Genomic DNA, 17,707 nt, shown 5'->3' with positions numbered 1-17,707 from the left:
CCCCCCGTCACTGTGCCAGTCCGCCCCTGAGCGAGCGCGTGACCCTCATACTGAGTAACTGGGTTGTGGAGCACGTCGTTCACATTTCCCTCGGTCAAATAACAAATGCGAAAAATTGAATCTCTGATAAGGGGTTGACATCAATAATGTTTTTGTTGGCATAACATGTATTTCTCTGGCATCCACATCTCAAAATTTGCATGCCACTGTGTCTTTGACTAATCGAAGCCCGTATGACGATGCGGCGAGTACGCGCTGGCAGGGCTCAGCTGCACCGTTGTTCATGTATTGCTGCAATCTGTTTGATACCATTATATGGATTAGATATAAGATGTGCTTGGGAAAAAAGAAATCGATTTAAAAAAAAAGTCATGACTAAATCCCTAACAGTGAATCAAAGTGAGCGAGTGGTTTGTGGCAGAGTCATGTGAGCAACAATGGCGCCTAGTTTCTCTGAAGCACAAGTGTTCAAAGTTTTTAGTGGTTAAAAGAGTAAAAGGCTTTCCTTATGATCAAATATTTAAACAAATATACAGCTTAGTAGACATTATCAGCACCTGCAAAGAGTTATAGTAGCCATAATTTAAGTAATAAAGACTTTCCTACAATGAGTAAAACCAATGGTTACGCTGTTATTTTGCTTGGTTCATTTTCATGTGCCTCTAAACTTTAAATGGACAGAGGAAAAGTAATTTAAAAACACATGTGAGATTATCGTAACAAATATTAATGATAATTATTCATTGCTTTCTCTAAATCATCTAATAACACCGATTATGACCAGACCACACATTTTTCGCCTGTGGACTCACAGCCTTGGGCTCAGTTTGCTCTTAAAGACCTCTGATAGGTGCAGACTCCACAAGTGTTTGTGTTCTTCAAAAACTCGACACCCGCGAGACATCACTCCTCCATGTTTCACCGATGCACTCAAACCCTTCCTCTTGTTCTGTGAGCCCTCTCTCCGCCAGCTGTGCAGATAAACAACATTGCACTCAACTCCACTAGAACGGTCCCCAACGGAGACCTGGGGTAAGAGCTCTTCTAATTATACAAAACACTGCCTCCGCGCCTCCTGTCTTGTTGCTTCTGCTCGTCTCCTGTGCTGGAAAATAAAATCAACCTCCTATGCACCACCTCTCATACTGAATTTTAACGAGTTTGACAAAAATGCATATTCTTCTCTCATACTTCAGCCCTGCCAAAGGCACTCCTGTTTAATATACATATAAAACACTCTCATCTTCCAAGAGTCTCATACGACCTCTTCGTCACACCGTGTCATCTTTGATCCTGTCATCCGGTATTTTGTAAATTCTCTCTCTTGCCACCATTATCTATTCAAGCGTCTTCCACTCTTCGTAGGTCATTTTAAAATTCAAACTTTTCTCTAAGCCAATGATTCAGTTGAACCTTTGTGTGACCACAGTCTACTTTAAAAACACAATGTTACACTACTTATGCTAGTTCAGGGTGTCGAGCAATGAACATTATTGTAAATTGTTCTGCAGTACAGGCAGAGAAACAATGCAGTCAAATCAAATCCCGCTCCGCCTGGCAGATGGGTTTGAGAAAAATGAAGGAAGCACAGAGAAGGGAGGGAGTTCAGCTTCCTGATAGCGTGGTGAATTAAACTGTTCTTCATCTGACTGGACCTGGCCCGTGGATTGCACAGTCTCTTCCCTGAAGGCATTACCTGAAAGAAACTGTGTGATGGGTGTGTAGGGTCCCTGGTGATTCTGAAGGTGATTCTGAAGGTGTACATGTTATGAATGGAGGGGAGAGGGGTTCCACTGATCTTCTCAGCTGCTCTCACTATGCGCTGGAGGTTCCTGCGGCAGTATGCGGTGCCGGCACTGTACCAAACAGTGATGCACCTGGTCAGGATGCTCTCTATAGTCCCCACTGGGACAACAGCCTAAAGGTGACTGAGAAGACTTCAGTGAGTTCAACAGTCTTTCAGTACACGACCTGGAATGTTGTCTGTAGGTTGATCCTTCTCACACTGTTTGGGGGTAGCGTCAGCACCTGGTCTTCTGGAGGGGGTGTTGACCTTCGTGCTGGGGTACTGTTGACTGCCTTGAAGCGAGCAAAGATGTCATTCAACTTGTTCATCAGAGAGGTGCCGCTGTCTGTGTTTGTGAGTTTGTGGAGGGGGCCTGTATCCCCTGCCAAAGACTCTGAGTGTCTCTGCTGTCTCTGAAGAAATAAATCCCAACACCTGCTGTTCACTATGCTGCTAATGTTTATTAATAGGCTCCTGACTAAATCAATCTATTAACTCACCTCTGTATATTTGTTATTAAATATACACTTTCATTGTTCATCATTTCCTCCTAGTTTTACTCTATTCACTCCTTTATCTCTCTCCTTGCTTCATGCCTGTTATTTGTCCTGCTGGAGCCAATCTAGCTGTGATTGATCCACTCATCTACTCCGCATTAGAGTGCCAGAGGACGGAACCATAGTTTTAACAACAGCAATAAAACTGATGACTGTAATAAAAAACCCGCCTGGCATTATCAGAGCTGCTGATATAAGTGATGGGCCCACTGTTATCTAGGTGAGATCACACTTCTCCTCTCACACAATACACACCGGTGAGAAAAGTATATTTAACAAAGCAATTTATGTGATAATCTGCCCATAACTTTCTAATTCACGAAGTTTCCTTTCGGAGACGTCTGATCGAATTAGCCTGAATCATCATGCCTCCATAGCAACATTCCCAGGATCCCTTCCCACTGGTTAGAAAGAGCTGACGAAGAAGAAACAATTGGATTTGAAACACTGGTGTTATCGAAAGTGTGACCCCAGTCTTTTATCTCAGCACATTTCATTCAAAGGCCTTTAATCAATATGACTGTGGGTCAAAAGCCGAGTTGGCGCTGTCATCAATTTCTCTGACTGACGTATTAATCCCCTGGACTATTGACAGAAACACATGTAGGTGTTCTGCGCCGCCTTTCGATAATTTACCGCTGGCTGAATGCAAGAAGAGCTACATCAGGACCTTTGGGAAAACATCAAATAACCAATTCCTCACATTCACATAAAGTAAGCAAAAAGAAATAACTAAAACAGGAAACTTAATTGTAGCAAAATAGGGCTGCATAACAACTATCAAAACAAGACTTTGAAAATATAAGAACAATGAAATAGGTTACAATGAAAATAAATCAGAAGGATCATAACTAAAACGGAACTTTATCTTATTTACAGTATACAGCCTAATTATAAACGTTTATTAGTATTTGTACATTATTATTTCAACTTAAATGAAAAGATATACCAAATTACATTAATAAAGTGAGTAAGGGCTGTATTTGCCATAGTACCACCATACAACGAAATTGAAGGAATTTTCCGTTGCCCTCCACCTTAAACTATACGATGTTTAGAATGTTGCGATGTCACATGAACGCAAACTATTAAATCTATCATTAGTTTTTAATAGGCTAACCCTCCCACCGTCCCGCTTTTATTTTATCCATGAAAAGTCTGTAAAATAGATACAAAGTTGTCAGTTTGATCAAAGGGACTTGATTTGTCTTGATTCAAATATCAATGCCTATTCAAAATTCTGAAATGTTGCATACACAAAATTTGCTTTGGCAATGAAAAAGGCCAAAAGAAATCTTTCTATAGCTTAAATACAAGCACTGTTCATCATCCTCACAGCCTTCCCATGCCGTGCATGCTCCTCGCCTGAATCCTATGCTGCGTCCACACCAAACGTGTTTTGGGCATCAAAAACGCGCCTAAAGTCCGTAGTTGGACACTTGTGCTTACTAAAGTCAGACGCTCGTCACAAATGTCACCGAGCGTCAAGACGCTCTGGCCGCGTCAGCTCAGAGTCTGTTCGTAGCCATCTTGGAAGTAGCTCTTGCCTGAAATATACCTGCTACAGTTCATTGTTGATTAAAAGTCTGCAATAAACCACAAATGTGTGAAGGCCGGCTCAGTGTGTAATCGTCATAAAGGCTGCTCTATGTCGTTACGGATTAATTGAAGTTATTAGTGCATAATGCTTGTTTTCATGGAAGAAAACCGGAGCTCAATGCGAGCTAGCTGAGCTAACAAGCTATGGTTTTCTCCCGGAGCTAATTGTAGATGATGTGAGTAATAAACTACAACATCAGCCAGCCCAGCTCAGTGTGTGATCATTGTTCTTTATTGACTTTATTTGTGCATATTTCTCGTTTTCACGTGAGGACCGGAGGTTTAGCTTAGCATTAGCTTTCTCCGGTGGTAATGCTACAACAGGCATCCTCGAGGCCCAAAGACATTCCCAGCCCAGATTCAGCCACTGAAATAAGTTTTCTTGTCACCGCTTTTAATCCTGGGTGTTTAGATAAAGAAACACTGATGTGTGTCTTTGTAAAAGTCCCAGAGCTGCTCCGATTCACAATGAAGCTAAACCTCCGTGACTTGTGATTTGTTTACATCTGTGGGGCCGGCATAGGATCTGCCCCGTTGGGTCAGCTACAACATACGTCACTGTGGGGGGAAAGCTCCTGATTGGTCGACGCTCGCGAATTTCTCCCAAAAGTTCAACATTTCCCAACTCGAGCGTCGGCCGCACTCGACGCCCTGGAGGCGCGTCAAAAGCTCACCAAGCGCGAAAAGCTTCAAAACACGCCGCACAGGAGGCGCGACCTCTTGACCAGTGTTGTTTTTGGCAGCCCTTTTAGTTTTAGTCTTAGTCTTAGTCTTTTGGACGAAAATGCATTTAGGTTTAGTCACATTTTAGTCATTTCAAAATGTGATCGTTTTAGTCACGTTTTAGTCAGACGAAAATTAAAAAGGTTTTTGTCACGTTTTCGTCTGTTTCATTATAAGAAGTTATAATTAATTTCGCTAAGTCTTGGAAATTGGGATAAATACTAATAGCTGTCCTGCTTTCTATAGCTTTTGACAAACAGACAGATTACACCAGGCACTGGCAGAAGTGGTAGGCCTACTGTGAACAGGACTTTTCCCAAAAGCGCCCGCTCTCCTCGTCCTCTGATCATCGCTTCGAGATTTTTTTTTTTTTTTTACCAACAGCGCTGTCTGCACATACGTAGCCTACCTCAACGTGCTTTCTGCGTTCATACGCCACGGTATTGAAAACTGTCCTGAGAAACAATAAAGTCCTTGTGACATGGATGTCAGACGCTCCGAGGAGGATGTACGCGAGCAGTGACCGCACGCCACGGGGAGAGAGAGAGAGAAAGAGGCGCCGCTGCCCGGTTACACCGGCCGCATCATGCGCCGCTCCGGGTCACGTTTACCGTGTGTTCTCTCACTCCGCGCACAAACTCTGTTTGTAAACGATCTGACGAAAAACGTTCTCCCATTTTTGTCTCGTCTCGTCTCATTGACGTAAACTCGTAAACGTCTCATCATGTTCTAGTCCCCAAAGAGCTCATTTTAGCTCGTCATCGTTACGTTATCGTCATTAAAAAAAGGGGCGTCAACGAAAAGATATCGTTATCGTCTTTGTTGACGAAAACAACACTGCTCTTGACGCCCCCTCGAGGCGCGTCCTCCATGTATTTTGAATGTAAACCTGACGCTTTGAAGGCGCCGGCCGCGTTTGGTGTGGACACACCATTAGTCCCCTTTAAGTTGACCAGGCCCGGCCAGCTTAGAGAGATGTACTACTGGTGCTGCTGTTCTAGAGTGCTGCTGTGGTGAAAAGCAGGCCTGTCACGATAACAAATTTGAAGTTATATATATTGAGGCAGGAGAGTATCGCGATTAACGATATTATTGACTCTAACGATATTAGATACTGTCAGGCATAAAAATGGCAGTAAACCTTTGTTCTAGAAGTGCATCATCATATCCTAAAATACCACACAAGCTGCAATAAACATGAAATACAATGTAACTCAGAAAAAATAGGAGTGGGAGGAGGAGTGCTTAAAAATGTACAGACGATAAAAATCGAGCCCAAAAATATATCGTTTTTCTGTTAGTTATTGAAGTCGATAAAGCAATTATCGTGACAGCCCTAGTGACAGGTTTCTCGTATAATTGAAATTGTGGCGGATTTCAGCGTATGAGGCGATATTAGCCCCAGTTTTCACTTTGTAGTTTGCTCAGCGGAGATCACCTCTGTAATATTAAATAAACATATGTTTGAGACAGAGGTTACATGAACAAAAAATGATCCGTCATTTACAAAATATTTTTCGCTGTGATGGAGAATTTTGAAGGTCGTACGTCATTTTGAAAGGGGGAAATTCAATCCGTCATTCAACTACAAACAAACTGTTGTAGAAGTGCCTCTGCCACATGCTTTCACTCACTACATGAATTTCTTTGCGGCAACTAAACAGTCTTTACTGCGCGCGACGGTGATGCACGCCCACATCATGGACAGAGAGAGTGCACTCACTTGGAAAATACACAGAGGGAGGAGGTAAGATAAGACACGGATCCAGCGCAGATTTATGCAAAATGTGAACAACCTGTCTTGACCTCGGTCCAGCTCAAATGAACCAAGGTCAGCAATTCTTATGATCTGACTTTACACTATTAAATCTGTTTTATCTAGGTCACAGCAACCAGCAGAAGCTCATCATCTTTGTGTGAAAAATAGAGATTCAAAGCAGGGGAACTAACACCACAAGGACCTCGCTGCTCTGTCGGCCTCAAAGATATTAATTATGAATCTCATGCCTTTTGCATCAGAGCCTCATTTACCCCACAAGGCTATGGGCCAGTGACCTTGATATTAACAGATAAACATGGTTCATTTTCATCTGTTGGTAGAAATATGCTCTTTCAAAGTGGCAAAAAACAAATGAACAGTGGCGGTTGGTCCATTATGGACGGTGGGGCGCCGCCCCTCCAGTCAATCTAGCCAATTTCTGTGTGAAAAGGAAAGGATATTGATGAGGCAGCTAATTCATATAGTCATATTACTATGTAGTCAATGCATGAATGTTGGCTATAAGTTAATTAAATGTTTAAGGTCAGTGTGAATCTGAGCACAGCACTCTAAACAGCCACTCCGACTGTGGCTGAAACAGGTGGTCTCGGAGCGGGTGTGGTGTGAATGTGGCCGACCTCTGGTGAACTATTTTCATTTTGATGCCTCTTTTTTGCATGAAGAAAGAATGACCACGCTCTGCCTGAGGATGTTTGGATTCCTTCTTTGACGAGGCAAAATGGATCAACTTTAAATTATCAAGGTACGCCTCTCTTTTCCGTCTTTCCCTCCCTGCTGTAGTGAAATATTCCTCTCCGTGTGCTGATTAATTTCTCCACGCTTCGCCTCTATATCACCCTCACTGTATTTAACCACGAGGGAGAGGAGTGACCGCTGCGTAACATCGGGACGTGTGCATGTACGTGCGCGCGCGTTGATCGGGCCCACAGTGTGTAAAGGTTCAGCTGTCTCACGATATGGTGCATCACTGTGCAAGTACAATATAAAAATAAAAGTTTGTTTTGAAATAAAATCACCTAAAGGGCCTATCTCACTGGCCTGGAGACTTGTGTTGCTGCTGGTCACAGAGATGTCTGTTTGAGTTGGGCAGAGGCGGAAACAGCCAGCTCCCTTCCCAGACTGATAGCCCTTGTGTATAAAATATACAGAGGGGTATCATTCTGGATGCCAGGCTACATGTCCCAAAGAGGCTGCGATATCAGCAAGGAGGTGGCAGAGTCATGTTTTGGCCTGGAATCATGAGTAGAGAGCTGGTCAGCCCCTTTAGGCTCCCTGAAGGTGTGAAAATGACCTCGGGAAAAAATATGTTGAGTTTCTGACCGACCGCCACTTTCCCAAACAAAATCATCTTCATGCCATGTCATGCTGTAAAGAAAACCTCTGCATCATTGGCTGCTATGGGCATAAGAGGAGAGAAACTCACGATGTGGACCCCATCCTACCCTGACCTCAACCCTATTGAGAACCTTTGGAGCATCAAGCAAAAGATCTGAGGTTGGGAGGCAGTTCACATCCAAAGAGCAGCTCCGCGAGGGTATTCTGACATCCTGCAAAGTAATCCAAGCAGAAACGCTTCACAGACGCACACGTTTAATGGATTTATTATGAAGCTGCTATCAAATAAGAGGTCCTATGTTAAAATGCAACTTGACCTGTTGATGTTTTTGACTGAAATAGTTTTTGATCTCGGCAAATTGACCTCTTAATGCTGCAAATTCAACAAATTACCATTTTCAGTTACTGTTATGCGTTTGTTAAGTGGTGAGGTCACAGCTCTACTTCTGGGTCCCGAGATGTGCGAGAAACTACAAAAAACTCTTTAATACCACAGTCAATATTTCTGAAACTCAACAGAGAGTTACTGAGCATACTTATTTATCAGGCCCATAAGCCAAAAATACTGTACCAACTGCTAAAAAAGTAATATCTACCAAAATTGGTACATTCGGGTTAGCGGAGAAAAATGCTAACGGTGCAGCAGCTCCGCTAACCCCGGAAGTAGTGACATTTAGTAAATGTTACTTTTTTAGCAGTAGGTGCAGCATTTTTGGCTAATGAGTCTGAGAAATAAGTAATAGCAGTACATGCAGTAATACAGTAATAATTTGTAACATACTAGGAGCGCTGGACGATATGGAAAAAAATCATATATCATGATATGGACTATTTTATGTCACAATAACGATACATATCATGATTATACCACATTTTCAGTTCTTTGAAAAGTTTTTTCAACTTTATTTTGAAGCAGTGGTTTAGCTAGGGATAATTTCTCCCCTTGTAGGGATGCACCGATACCGATACCAGTATCGGGTATCGGGCCGATACCACAGGCTTGTACTCATACTCGTACTCATTCATGAGGTCCCGATACCAGAAACCGATACCATTGACGTGTGGCCAGCGCACCTACGAGGCGCACCTCTCAGCTGAGGAGAGAAAATAGCAACAAACTGGAGAATTCTTTAGTGGAAATACAATAATCCACATAGAGCTGACTTTATTACAGACTGCGCTCTCTAAACCAGAGTCTGTGCTGGATTTAACCAGAGCTTAATGTTGGTGCTGCAGCGTCTGCAGTGTTTACAACATACAGGCTAACGATGCTACCTCGCGGCTAGCGCAGTTTTGGCCATTCTGACGCCGTTTTATGCCCAGGGGTTTATTCATCTGAAAAACTAACCCAGCGACTAAAAAGTCCTCAGAAAATCCAAAATAAAGACATACAGCATGTTTATATTGAGCGAAAATGAGCTGCAGCAGAACAATGAAAACGCCGTAGCTACTCGCTAAGTTGCTACAAAACACACGAGAAAATCTACAGGAGCTGAAGTAAAGACGAAAAGAGTCCATTTAAGTAACATCTCAATACTATTGTTAAATAAAAATACATAAATGAATAAAGCACAGGCATTGGGAGCTTTTGGACATGGGCTTTTCTGTCTATGAGGGACAGAGACATAAAAATAAAAAAAATTATATTGAATGAAAATAAAAATAAATAAATGGCATCAGCACAATTCTAATAACTGCTCTTAAAAGCGTAGCCTACTTTACTTGAGGAAATGTAAATGAGTAAATTTACTAATTACAAACCAATCTGCTGTGAAAAAGTAAGAATGTTGAAGAAAATGCCTTGTACTCGTATCGGTATTCGGTATCGGCGAGTATTTAAATCCAAGTACTCGTACTCGTATCGGTTTTAGAAAAAGTGGTATCGGTGCATCCCTATCCCCTTGTAAGTAGGATTACAAAAGGATTGTAGGATTTTAAAAAATATTGTTTGTTAGGAAAAATGGGAGATTGCAGGATAAATGGTGATCTGAAAAGTCTCTGTTTAAGAAAGAGTGGGTGAGCAGTTCGCATCCACGTGCAGCCCGATCCGTCTTCCCTCCTGCATCACCCCTCTTCCCTCTCTCCTCTCTCTGGAAAGTCTGGAGTCCGTAGGAGCGACTATAAGGGCTCAAGAGTTGCATGAGTGGAGGAAAACCAGCTCTGAAGGTTTGTACCGAGCGTGCATGCATGGCACCTTTCTTCACTCTTCCGTATCTGTTGGATTCCAGAAGGAAAAATACCACATTTGGGTGTCATCGCGGGCACCCTTCGCAGGACACGTGGATGTAAAATATGTCAATATTTGTGAATGAATACCCGTTGGAAAGACGGCTTTCGAAGCGGCGAAGCTGCTACTTCCAGGTTATCTCCGCCTTGCAGGCAAACAAAGCATCATAAAATAAGCATTTTTTTGGTCATTTTTATACTCTGACATGAAAACTAAGCTATAAAGGGAGGAAACTAGATAAAAATCTCCACTTCGACCACTGCGTGAAAAATCAATACTTTCACATGCTGTGTTTTGCCTTAAGTTTGTAGAGACCTTTCACCTCTTTACTCTCACTCTCTCCCCAATCCCATTCTCTTACTGCTTTAGTCTTTGCCTTTCTCTATTTTTCTCTCTGAGGCAAGGGTAGCGCAGAGTGGTGCATGTGGAGCCAACTCATTCACGACCCTTCACTAATTACCACTGTTGGATTAGATTCTGTCTGAGTTTCTGGCTCCTCAGTAAAAGCTAAATGACAGCACTGCAATGAGAGGAACGCAGAGTCATGGCCGACTTACAGAGGATGGGATTTGATCCAGTCATTAAATCTGGTCCAGTCCGATACTCTCAAACTACCTGGATCGGCTACCAATACCAATACTCAATATCGGATCAGGACATAGTTCCCAACCGTAACAGCATACGGACACCTGAATATTAGACCAGCCACTGCATCTGTGCCAGGCATCATTCTGCACTTGCAGCATTGGTGGTAAAATGTATTTAGCCTACTACCATAACAGTACTTCCACGACGCTGCACTAACCTCACATGAATGCCACTTCTGCAAGCGGACTCAAAGCCGCTACAAGCTAATACATTCTAGCTTGTATTATCACCTATTTACTTTTTTCCCCCACAAAGAAATAGGTTGTATATTTCCTTATGGGGAGTTGTCCCACTGTTAAGTGTTGAAGTTTTGAAAAAGACTTTTGAATAAAATTCTAAGGAATAACTGATCATTTTAGGACATCTTTCATATTTCATAACACATATTTCGTCTATATTTGATAGAGACAAAACTGTAATTTATCCGATTACTCGATTAACAGATGAAAACCCCCCACAAAATATTCAATAGCTGCAGCTCTAGTCCAGTCCCTGCTCTCATTCATAGCTAATGGAAATTCCCCCCCGTGTATTTATTGTTTTACGTCACTATAAATAAAACCAAATTTTGCAAACGATTAAAAAAATAATAAAGACCCTGTTTGGCAGATGCAACAGGGAGGAGCTTGTGTCTCAACTCCCACCTCTATGACCCATGGTGTGTTAAGTAAAAAAAAGGTCTTCTGCATGGTAATAGAGGTTTTTGTTTCTTTGTTCATTCATAGGTTTGAATTTAAGGGAAAAAGGGATTGAACAAAGGGATTGGCACAAAAGGAACGAAGAGGCTAAAAAAAGTGTAGCTCTGGAGTGTGCAGCACACATGAGCATGCTGGTGGGCTGCCTCAGATTTAAGGTCGCGCAGAGGCCGCTCTAGCAGGTGCATCACTGGAGTGGCCACCGCCCACAGAATGCTGCGTTCAGGGGACCTGTGACGCAACACAACCCTTTACTCACAAAGTGTCCACATTACTTTGGAAATGCCCATACATTTCACTGACCCATGAACATCATGGCCATTCTATTTTCATACTGAAATTAAGGGCGCACTCACACTTGTCCATCTGAACCGCGCCCAAGCGCTGGAAGCCCCTTCTGCGCGGTTCGTTTGTGCAGTGTGAGTGCAATCAATCCGTGCCCGAGTCGGACTCGGTTCCGGACTTTGGCCCGCTTAGAGGAGGTGGGCCAGAGCGCGGCTCGGTTGCTCGTGTTTGCGCACACGCACGGATACAAGCGGCGGTTGTGTGGGCGGTTGCATTTGTCACGTAAAACAGTGGGAAAAGGCTGTATTTATCAAACAGAGCAGCGGCTGCCTCGCTCTCGTCTCCCCGGCCCCGACCGCTTTGCTCCCGGGCGGCTCCCCGGACCCCCGGCCACATACCGCTCGTCTCCCCGACTGCTCACTCCCGACGCCCGTCTCGGGCTGACTTTACGGGAGCGGCTGCGCATCTCCCGCCCTGTGTCCGAGCTTCTCTGCTGCTGCACCTGGTTTGGCCGTAGGCTTTAGTGGGACAGATAAAACCTGCGGGTGCATTTATCGCTTGTGATTTTGGTGCGAGTTCGTGTTAAGTGCTTTGTCGCAATGTAGCGTATACGAAGTATAGTCTATACTTCCAGGAGTTCACCAACATAAAGCTGTTTAACCAGTGGCCGAAGCAGCAATGAATGACATAAACTAAGCGTCATATCTTCTGTTCTCGTGGCCTTTTTTTGAAGGCTGTATATGACTCCAAAGAAAGGCTCAGAGCGGCAGGTGCTGCTCCACCCCCGCCTCAGCTGAGCGGGACAGAGGGACGCGCACTTCTCTATTTCTCTGCTTTATTAAAATCGACTATTATATTCACCATAGCCCTTTTTGTTAAACTGTAGTAAAATGCAAAGAAAAGTGGAGTGAAGAGATTTGACAGGACTCATAGTAGACATTATTTCACGCAGCTGTTTAGGTTTTTTTTTTTCTTCCGCATTATGTTGCGCTGCTGCTGCTCACGTACACTTGTAAACAACTCCTCGTGTTCGGCCACGGCTCGGTTCGTTTGTGTAAGTGTGAGCGCAGGCCGTTTGGGGCATCCAGGCCTTTCCTCAAACAAGCTGGAGAGTGGCACGGTTCGGATGTCAAGTGTGAGTGCGCCCTAAGAAGCAAAAAACACACTTGTTTACCCCTTGTTTTTAGTTTATTCTGAAATCAGGTTAATAAGTAAAAAGTCGAAATTTATAAATAGCTTGAAATGTCTTTATTGTTTGTTCATTAATGTAAGCTAAATTTAAATTAAATTAAATCTCTTAAAATGTCAATCTAGTGCAAACATGGAAAAATACAACTAAATCATAGACTTGAGGAATTGAATTGCTCTGCTGATCAGTCAGTCACAGTATGTCTGGCAGTCAGAGGGTTAATTTACATCATGATTTGCTCTATTGAATCTAATCCAATTTGACAATTTAGGTAAATGATATGGACCTTTTAACTGTATTCTAAATGACTGCTTAGTTGGTTTGCAATGACACCCAACATTGTATAAAAAATGTAAATGACGCTCTTTCATATTCTCACAAATTTTGAACCTTTAAAATGAAAAGAATGTGTCTATGTCAATAGTCTCATCCCCGGCAGGGCTCGCCGTTAATGGCTGTCCAATTGCCCGGGGCACGTAAACTTTTTGTCTGCCAATGAGCCGTTATGCCCGTTATGATAATAAATTCAGAAGTGTGCAGCACATTTAAAAACCACAGGCTCAAGGGATAAAATCTACAAATGCACAGTGCAGAGGACAGAGATTATATCAGAAAATCCTTTGCATCCTTCCTCCGCAGTTGATGTTTGTTTGTGATAAATAAATGTCATTTTAAAAAAAGAACATGCTGAGGGTAACGGGTCATTTTGCAGTTCCAAAAATGGGGTGGAACTAATGGCAACTGGTTGCACTGCTTTAAGACCGTAAAACTCGGGGCCATTGCGGCAGCACCTCCATATGTGGGCGGCAAAACAAGCTAGTTTTCCATTAGGATCCATTGCACTTTAGACACGTTCTAAACAACTGTAAAGACTGGTGCCTAATTTTAAAAAAAAAACGTTCTACAGCTAGATATTGCTCCTGTGACTACACTGGGTTGTTACAATTGTTTTCGTAAGACACATTTAAGAAATCTCGTATACTAATGATGGCCGGACTTTGATTGACAGGTCGCTAGCATTAGAGCTAATGGTGCGGCTACGACTGAACTACGTGCCCCACGAGGGCCGAGTCTACAGTGAAGATCCCGCCCTTATGCCCTTTTTAGGAACATGCTCCGTCACAGCTGGGTAGGAGGAGTCTGTAAATCCGCCATGATTTCCCTTTCGAACGTGGTCATGGATGGTAAATGGGGAGGAGTGAGCAGAAGCTGTCTATTAATTCTACAGTCTATGAATGAAACAATGCTAAAAATCTGCAAATTGCATTGGTATCAAAGACATTTTAGCATGTTAATTTAATCTTAATTCTAAATATATGCAATTTTCCAGACAATTACCGCAGATCTTGTGGTAAAGCAAGTAAAAATACCACTTGCCTGGTGGGTAAATACCTCAAAATGCTTAATGTCAAACACCCTGCTCGGGTTTGACATTAAGCATTAAGTTTGAGGTTACACCTAATATGGCTGACTTTCTGTAGTGTTTAGAGCGGGGAAGGGCTGGGCAATTTATCCCAATCCCTACTTTGATCAACCTCAATAATTGTCATGGGACTTTATAATTGACAGATATACAGCCATTTCTTCGGCAGACACAGCATCAACTTTGGATGAGACAGTGGGAAATTTCTGTGTTAAATGAAACTGGAGGAAAGTGTTTGAGCTGAGGTTTGTATAAAGATATGTCTAAGTTCATGAATCAGCTAAATGTATTTTTTTAAATTATAAAATAATAAAATCAAAATCGAAAATACTTTTTTTATAGGACATTTTTAGGCTGTATAATCAGAAAAAAATTGGCAATACGTTTTCATTTTTCAATATTAATTTATAATAAAATGTGCCCCTGGGCTCACAATGCAAAACAAAATAGGAAACAAAATGGTAGTATTCTAAAGTCAAAAATAAATAAATTGTAGGCCATGTGCTCGTTAATGGTTCCGTTTCGCTTTCCATACACAGCAGGTAAAACACGCATAGAGCAACGCATCTGATTTGAGGCTCGTGTTTGGGCTGCTCCTGGACAACATAATGTATTGCTACTTTTTTAGAAACAAAACTTTTGAAGGCTGGATTATGATGAAGATTGGATCTTAAAGGGGCTAGATGCAAGTTAGTCATTTTATGCTCACTACTGCCAGCTCAGGTCTTATGCGTAACTGCAGCTTCTTTATTAAGCTCGTGCATGACGGCATTTCGGACCCAAATTAACACCTTTTTGAGTGACAGTGTAGGATTTTAGAGGCAGTTGTGGTGAACAGGTCTGAGCTCATTCTACATATTAGGACATGGCTGGAACATGTAGGGGGATGAAAATACTTAGTTTTAACATTTTTAAACTCTGTATAGTCCCTTTAAGCATTTGTCTGCGCCTCTGACATTGCTCACCGCACTGGATCTATCACTCACCACAGCCTGGTCATCTGCAGGACAAACCATTACAAAGCCACACAGATTTCATGTGTTTTTGGAGGATGTAACTTTGCAGGTCATGAGTGTCTGTCTGCAACCTTCAGTTTACTCAGTGACGATGACACAAATCCATTGGTTTGAGTGCACACATACAGTGGGTTGCATAAGCATCCGCCCCCCTTTAACTTTTCGACATTTTGCCACGCTATGGACCACAAACATGAAATTTTACATGAAAGACACACACTTTTCAAATTTTTATTGAGAAAAAAAGTTCAAAATAATGTATAAATTTCATTTCACTTGACAACTGTGTGTGTCACTAGTGTGTGTCTTTCACATAAAATTTAAATTAAATGTATTTATGTTTGTGGTCCATAGCGTGGCAAAATGTCGAAAAGTTACAGGAATCGGTCACCCTTTCCGTATACTGAGATATGTTCTTACCTGAGCTTAGACAAGTTGATACGCTGTCTGGTCTTTACACGTGCGCTCAGTCACGCAAAAAGACCAAAGATGTTGATTGCATCTAGGCTCTAATCCTCTCCTCTATGGGGCCAAACAGGGGTGAAGTTAGACGCGACCAAGCTCTTCACGTTTTTTCCTATCTAAAAACAGTTACGTGAGTAGTTAGACGATCCAAGTATAGTTACACAAAATTAAACATTTTTCTAAGCGTCCGCGCAGTAAAGTAAAAGTTCTCCTAAGGTGTTATTACGCTTTACAATATAGTACCCCTTTTTATCCGCTTAGATGTATCTTAAATGTACATTTTGTGTAGCTATACTTGGATCGTGTAACTACTAGGGATGGGCACCGTTAAACGGTACCTAATTGGAACCGACCGAAAAGCTCCGGTCGGGGGTGGTATCTCTGGTAGCTACACCTTATAGCTATAACTTACAGGCCTCTTCATACTTCACAAGAAGCGAGAACTGGAGTATGAATTGGCCTTAAAGCGAAGCAAAGCAACGCACTAAACTTGTAATAGAGATCGCAGAGCCGCGGTCTGCGTCAGGACTGAGCCAGGTCTAAACCAGGACTTACTCCAGTCGTAGAACCCAGAGCTAAACTAAACCAGGACTAAACCAGGACTGAGTAAGAAACCTTAGTTTTTAGGCAAATTGAAAAGCAAAACCAAGCAGTGACAAAAAAAAAGACATCTTTACCTTTAGCGACAGACCCGGAGGCTGAGCTTACGTGCTCTTGTTTACAACTTTACAAGCAGCTGCAGAGAGGGGAATATCCAAGCTGGTTTATAGAAAAGTGAGCGCTCACTCTGTATTAGACATTGTTGGTACAGTTTTGGTAAATTATTAGTGGCAGAGTGAGCGCTCACACCATGTAAGGATCTTTGACGTGGGGAGCGCAAAGTGCAGTGTGTTTAGAAAAGTTCAGCTGAAAGAAACCGTGCCCTGATGTGGATCTGACTCTGTAACTCAGGAGGTAATAATGTCCTTTCTCTCTTTTTATCACTGCTTAAGTGGAAATTGTGCTCAAAACACAAAGTTACAGGCAACGCTGCTGCGGCCTGTGTAGCCTCTGTTGTGCTGTTTTCGGTTTTCCTGAATGATACTTTTAATACATGTTATTTTTATTGAATTAGAATAACATAGGTATCGGAAAAAGTACCGTTAAGGCACCGGAACCGAAAAGCAGGTACCGTTAAAGTACTTGGTATCGAAAAAAAACGAACGGTACCCATCCCTAGACTACTCACGTAACTGTATTTCAATAGGGAAAAATGTGGAAGAGCTTGGTCGCTTCTAACCCCCCCCCTTGGGCCCCATAGAAGGGAGGATGCTAGCAACATCTGCATTTTTTTGCGTGACAGAGCACACGCGTACAGACCAGACAGGTACGCATCAACTCGTCTAAGCAAAGGTAAAAACATATCTCAGTATTAAAAAATGGTGGCCTATTATTTTAAACCCCCTTTACACTTCCGCATCCCAATGTAGATGCATGACACGCACCAGGGGCCGGGGCTTATTAATTAAAAATATGGGCTAAAACTTGTACCGCCAGCTTTTAGCCGGCATGCGTTGTGGCACGATGCATTGTTACACTCCTGTCCTGAAGTGTTCTGTCTTTCGATAATTTCTTGCGGACAGTGACTTCATCACAGTTACTTGCGTATCTGGTAATGTGTACCGCGGGAATTCTTGCTTTTTTGGGCTTAATTAGTCCCTCTATGCAGCAATACTTGAACAGGTGATCAAAGTCTTGTGTGAAGTCTTGAGTAAAGTGTGAGAATTTGGGAAAGTTTTACTAGTTTAGAACCAGTGAAATGTTGACAGGCATTTGAGATCTGCTTCAGTGTAGCCATTTCACAGAAAACCATCATGTGACCCGAGTTCTTGGCATTTTTTGCAATTAAGACCAAGCTGCATACGTCAAACATACCAGCAAAAAAATGCACTAAATATTTAAACTAGAATCACCTGGCTGGAGGTTAATCTTCCAGACTG

At 42.4% G+C, this 17,707-nt stretch overlaps 1 protein-coding gene across 1 annotated transcript in view; it reads right to left on the bottom strand.

The window, feature by feature from the left end:
* The window catches only part of gpat2 (glycerol-3-phosphate acyltransferase 2, mitochondrial), a gene marked incomplete at its 5' end in the record, with an annotated part of 42,255 nt that overhangs the window by 19,000 nt on the left and 5,548 nt on the right, over positions 1-17,707 (bottom strand). Inside the window, 3 exons of the mRNA XM_079572481.1 lie at positions 1,697-1,918; positions 2,005-2,199; positions 11,476-11,581. Coding sequence (XP_079428607.1) covers positions 1,697-1,918; positions 2,005-2,199; positions 11,476-11,581 — 523 coding nt within the window. The remainder of the gene's footprint in view (positions 1-1,696; positions 1,919-2,004; positions 2,200-11,475; positions 11,582-17,707) is intronic.

Source organism: Gobius niger, assembly GCF_951799975.1.
Source record: "Gobius niger genome assembly, chromosome: 1".
Classification (NCBI taxonomy): Eukaryota; Metazoa; Chordata; class Actinopteri; order Gobiiformes; family Gobiidae; genus Gobius; species Gobius niger.
Note: the sequence above shows the minus strand (reverse complement) of the source record. Positions and strands in the feature narration are given on the sequence as shown.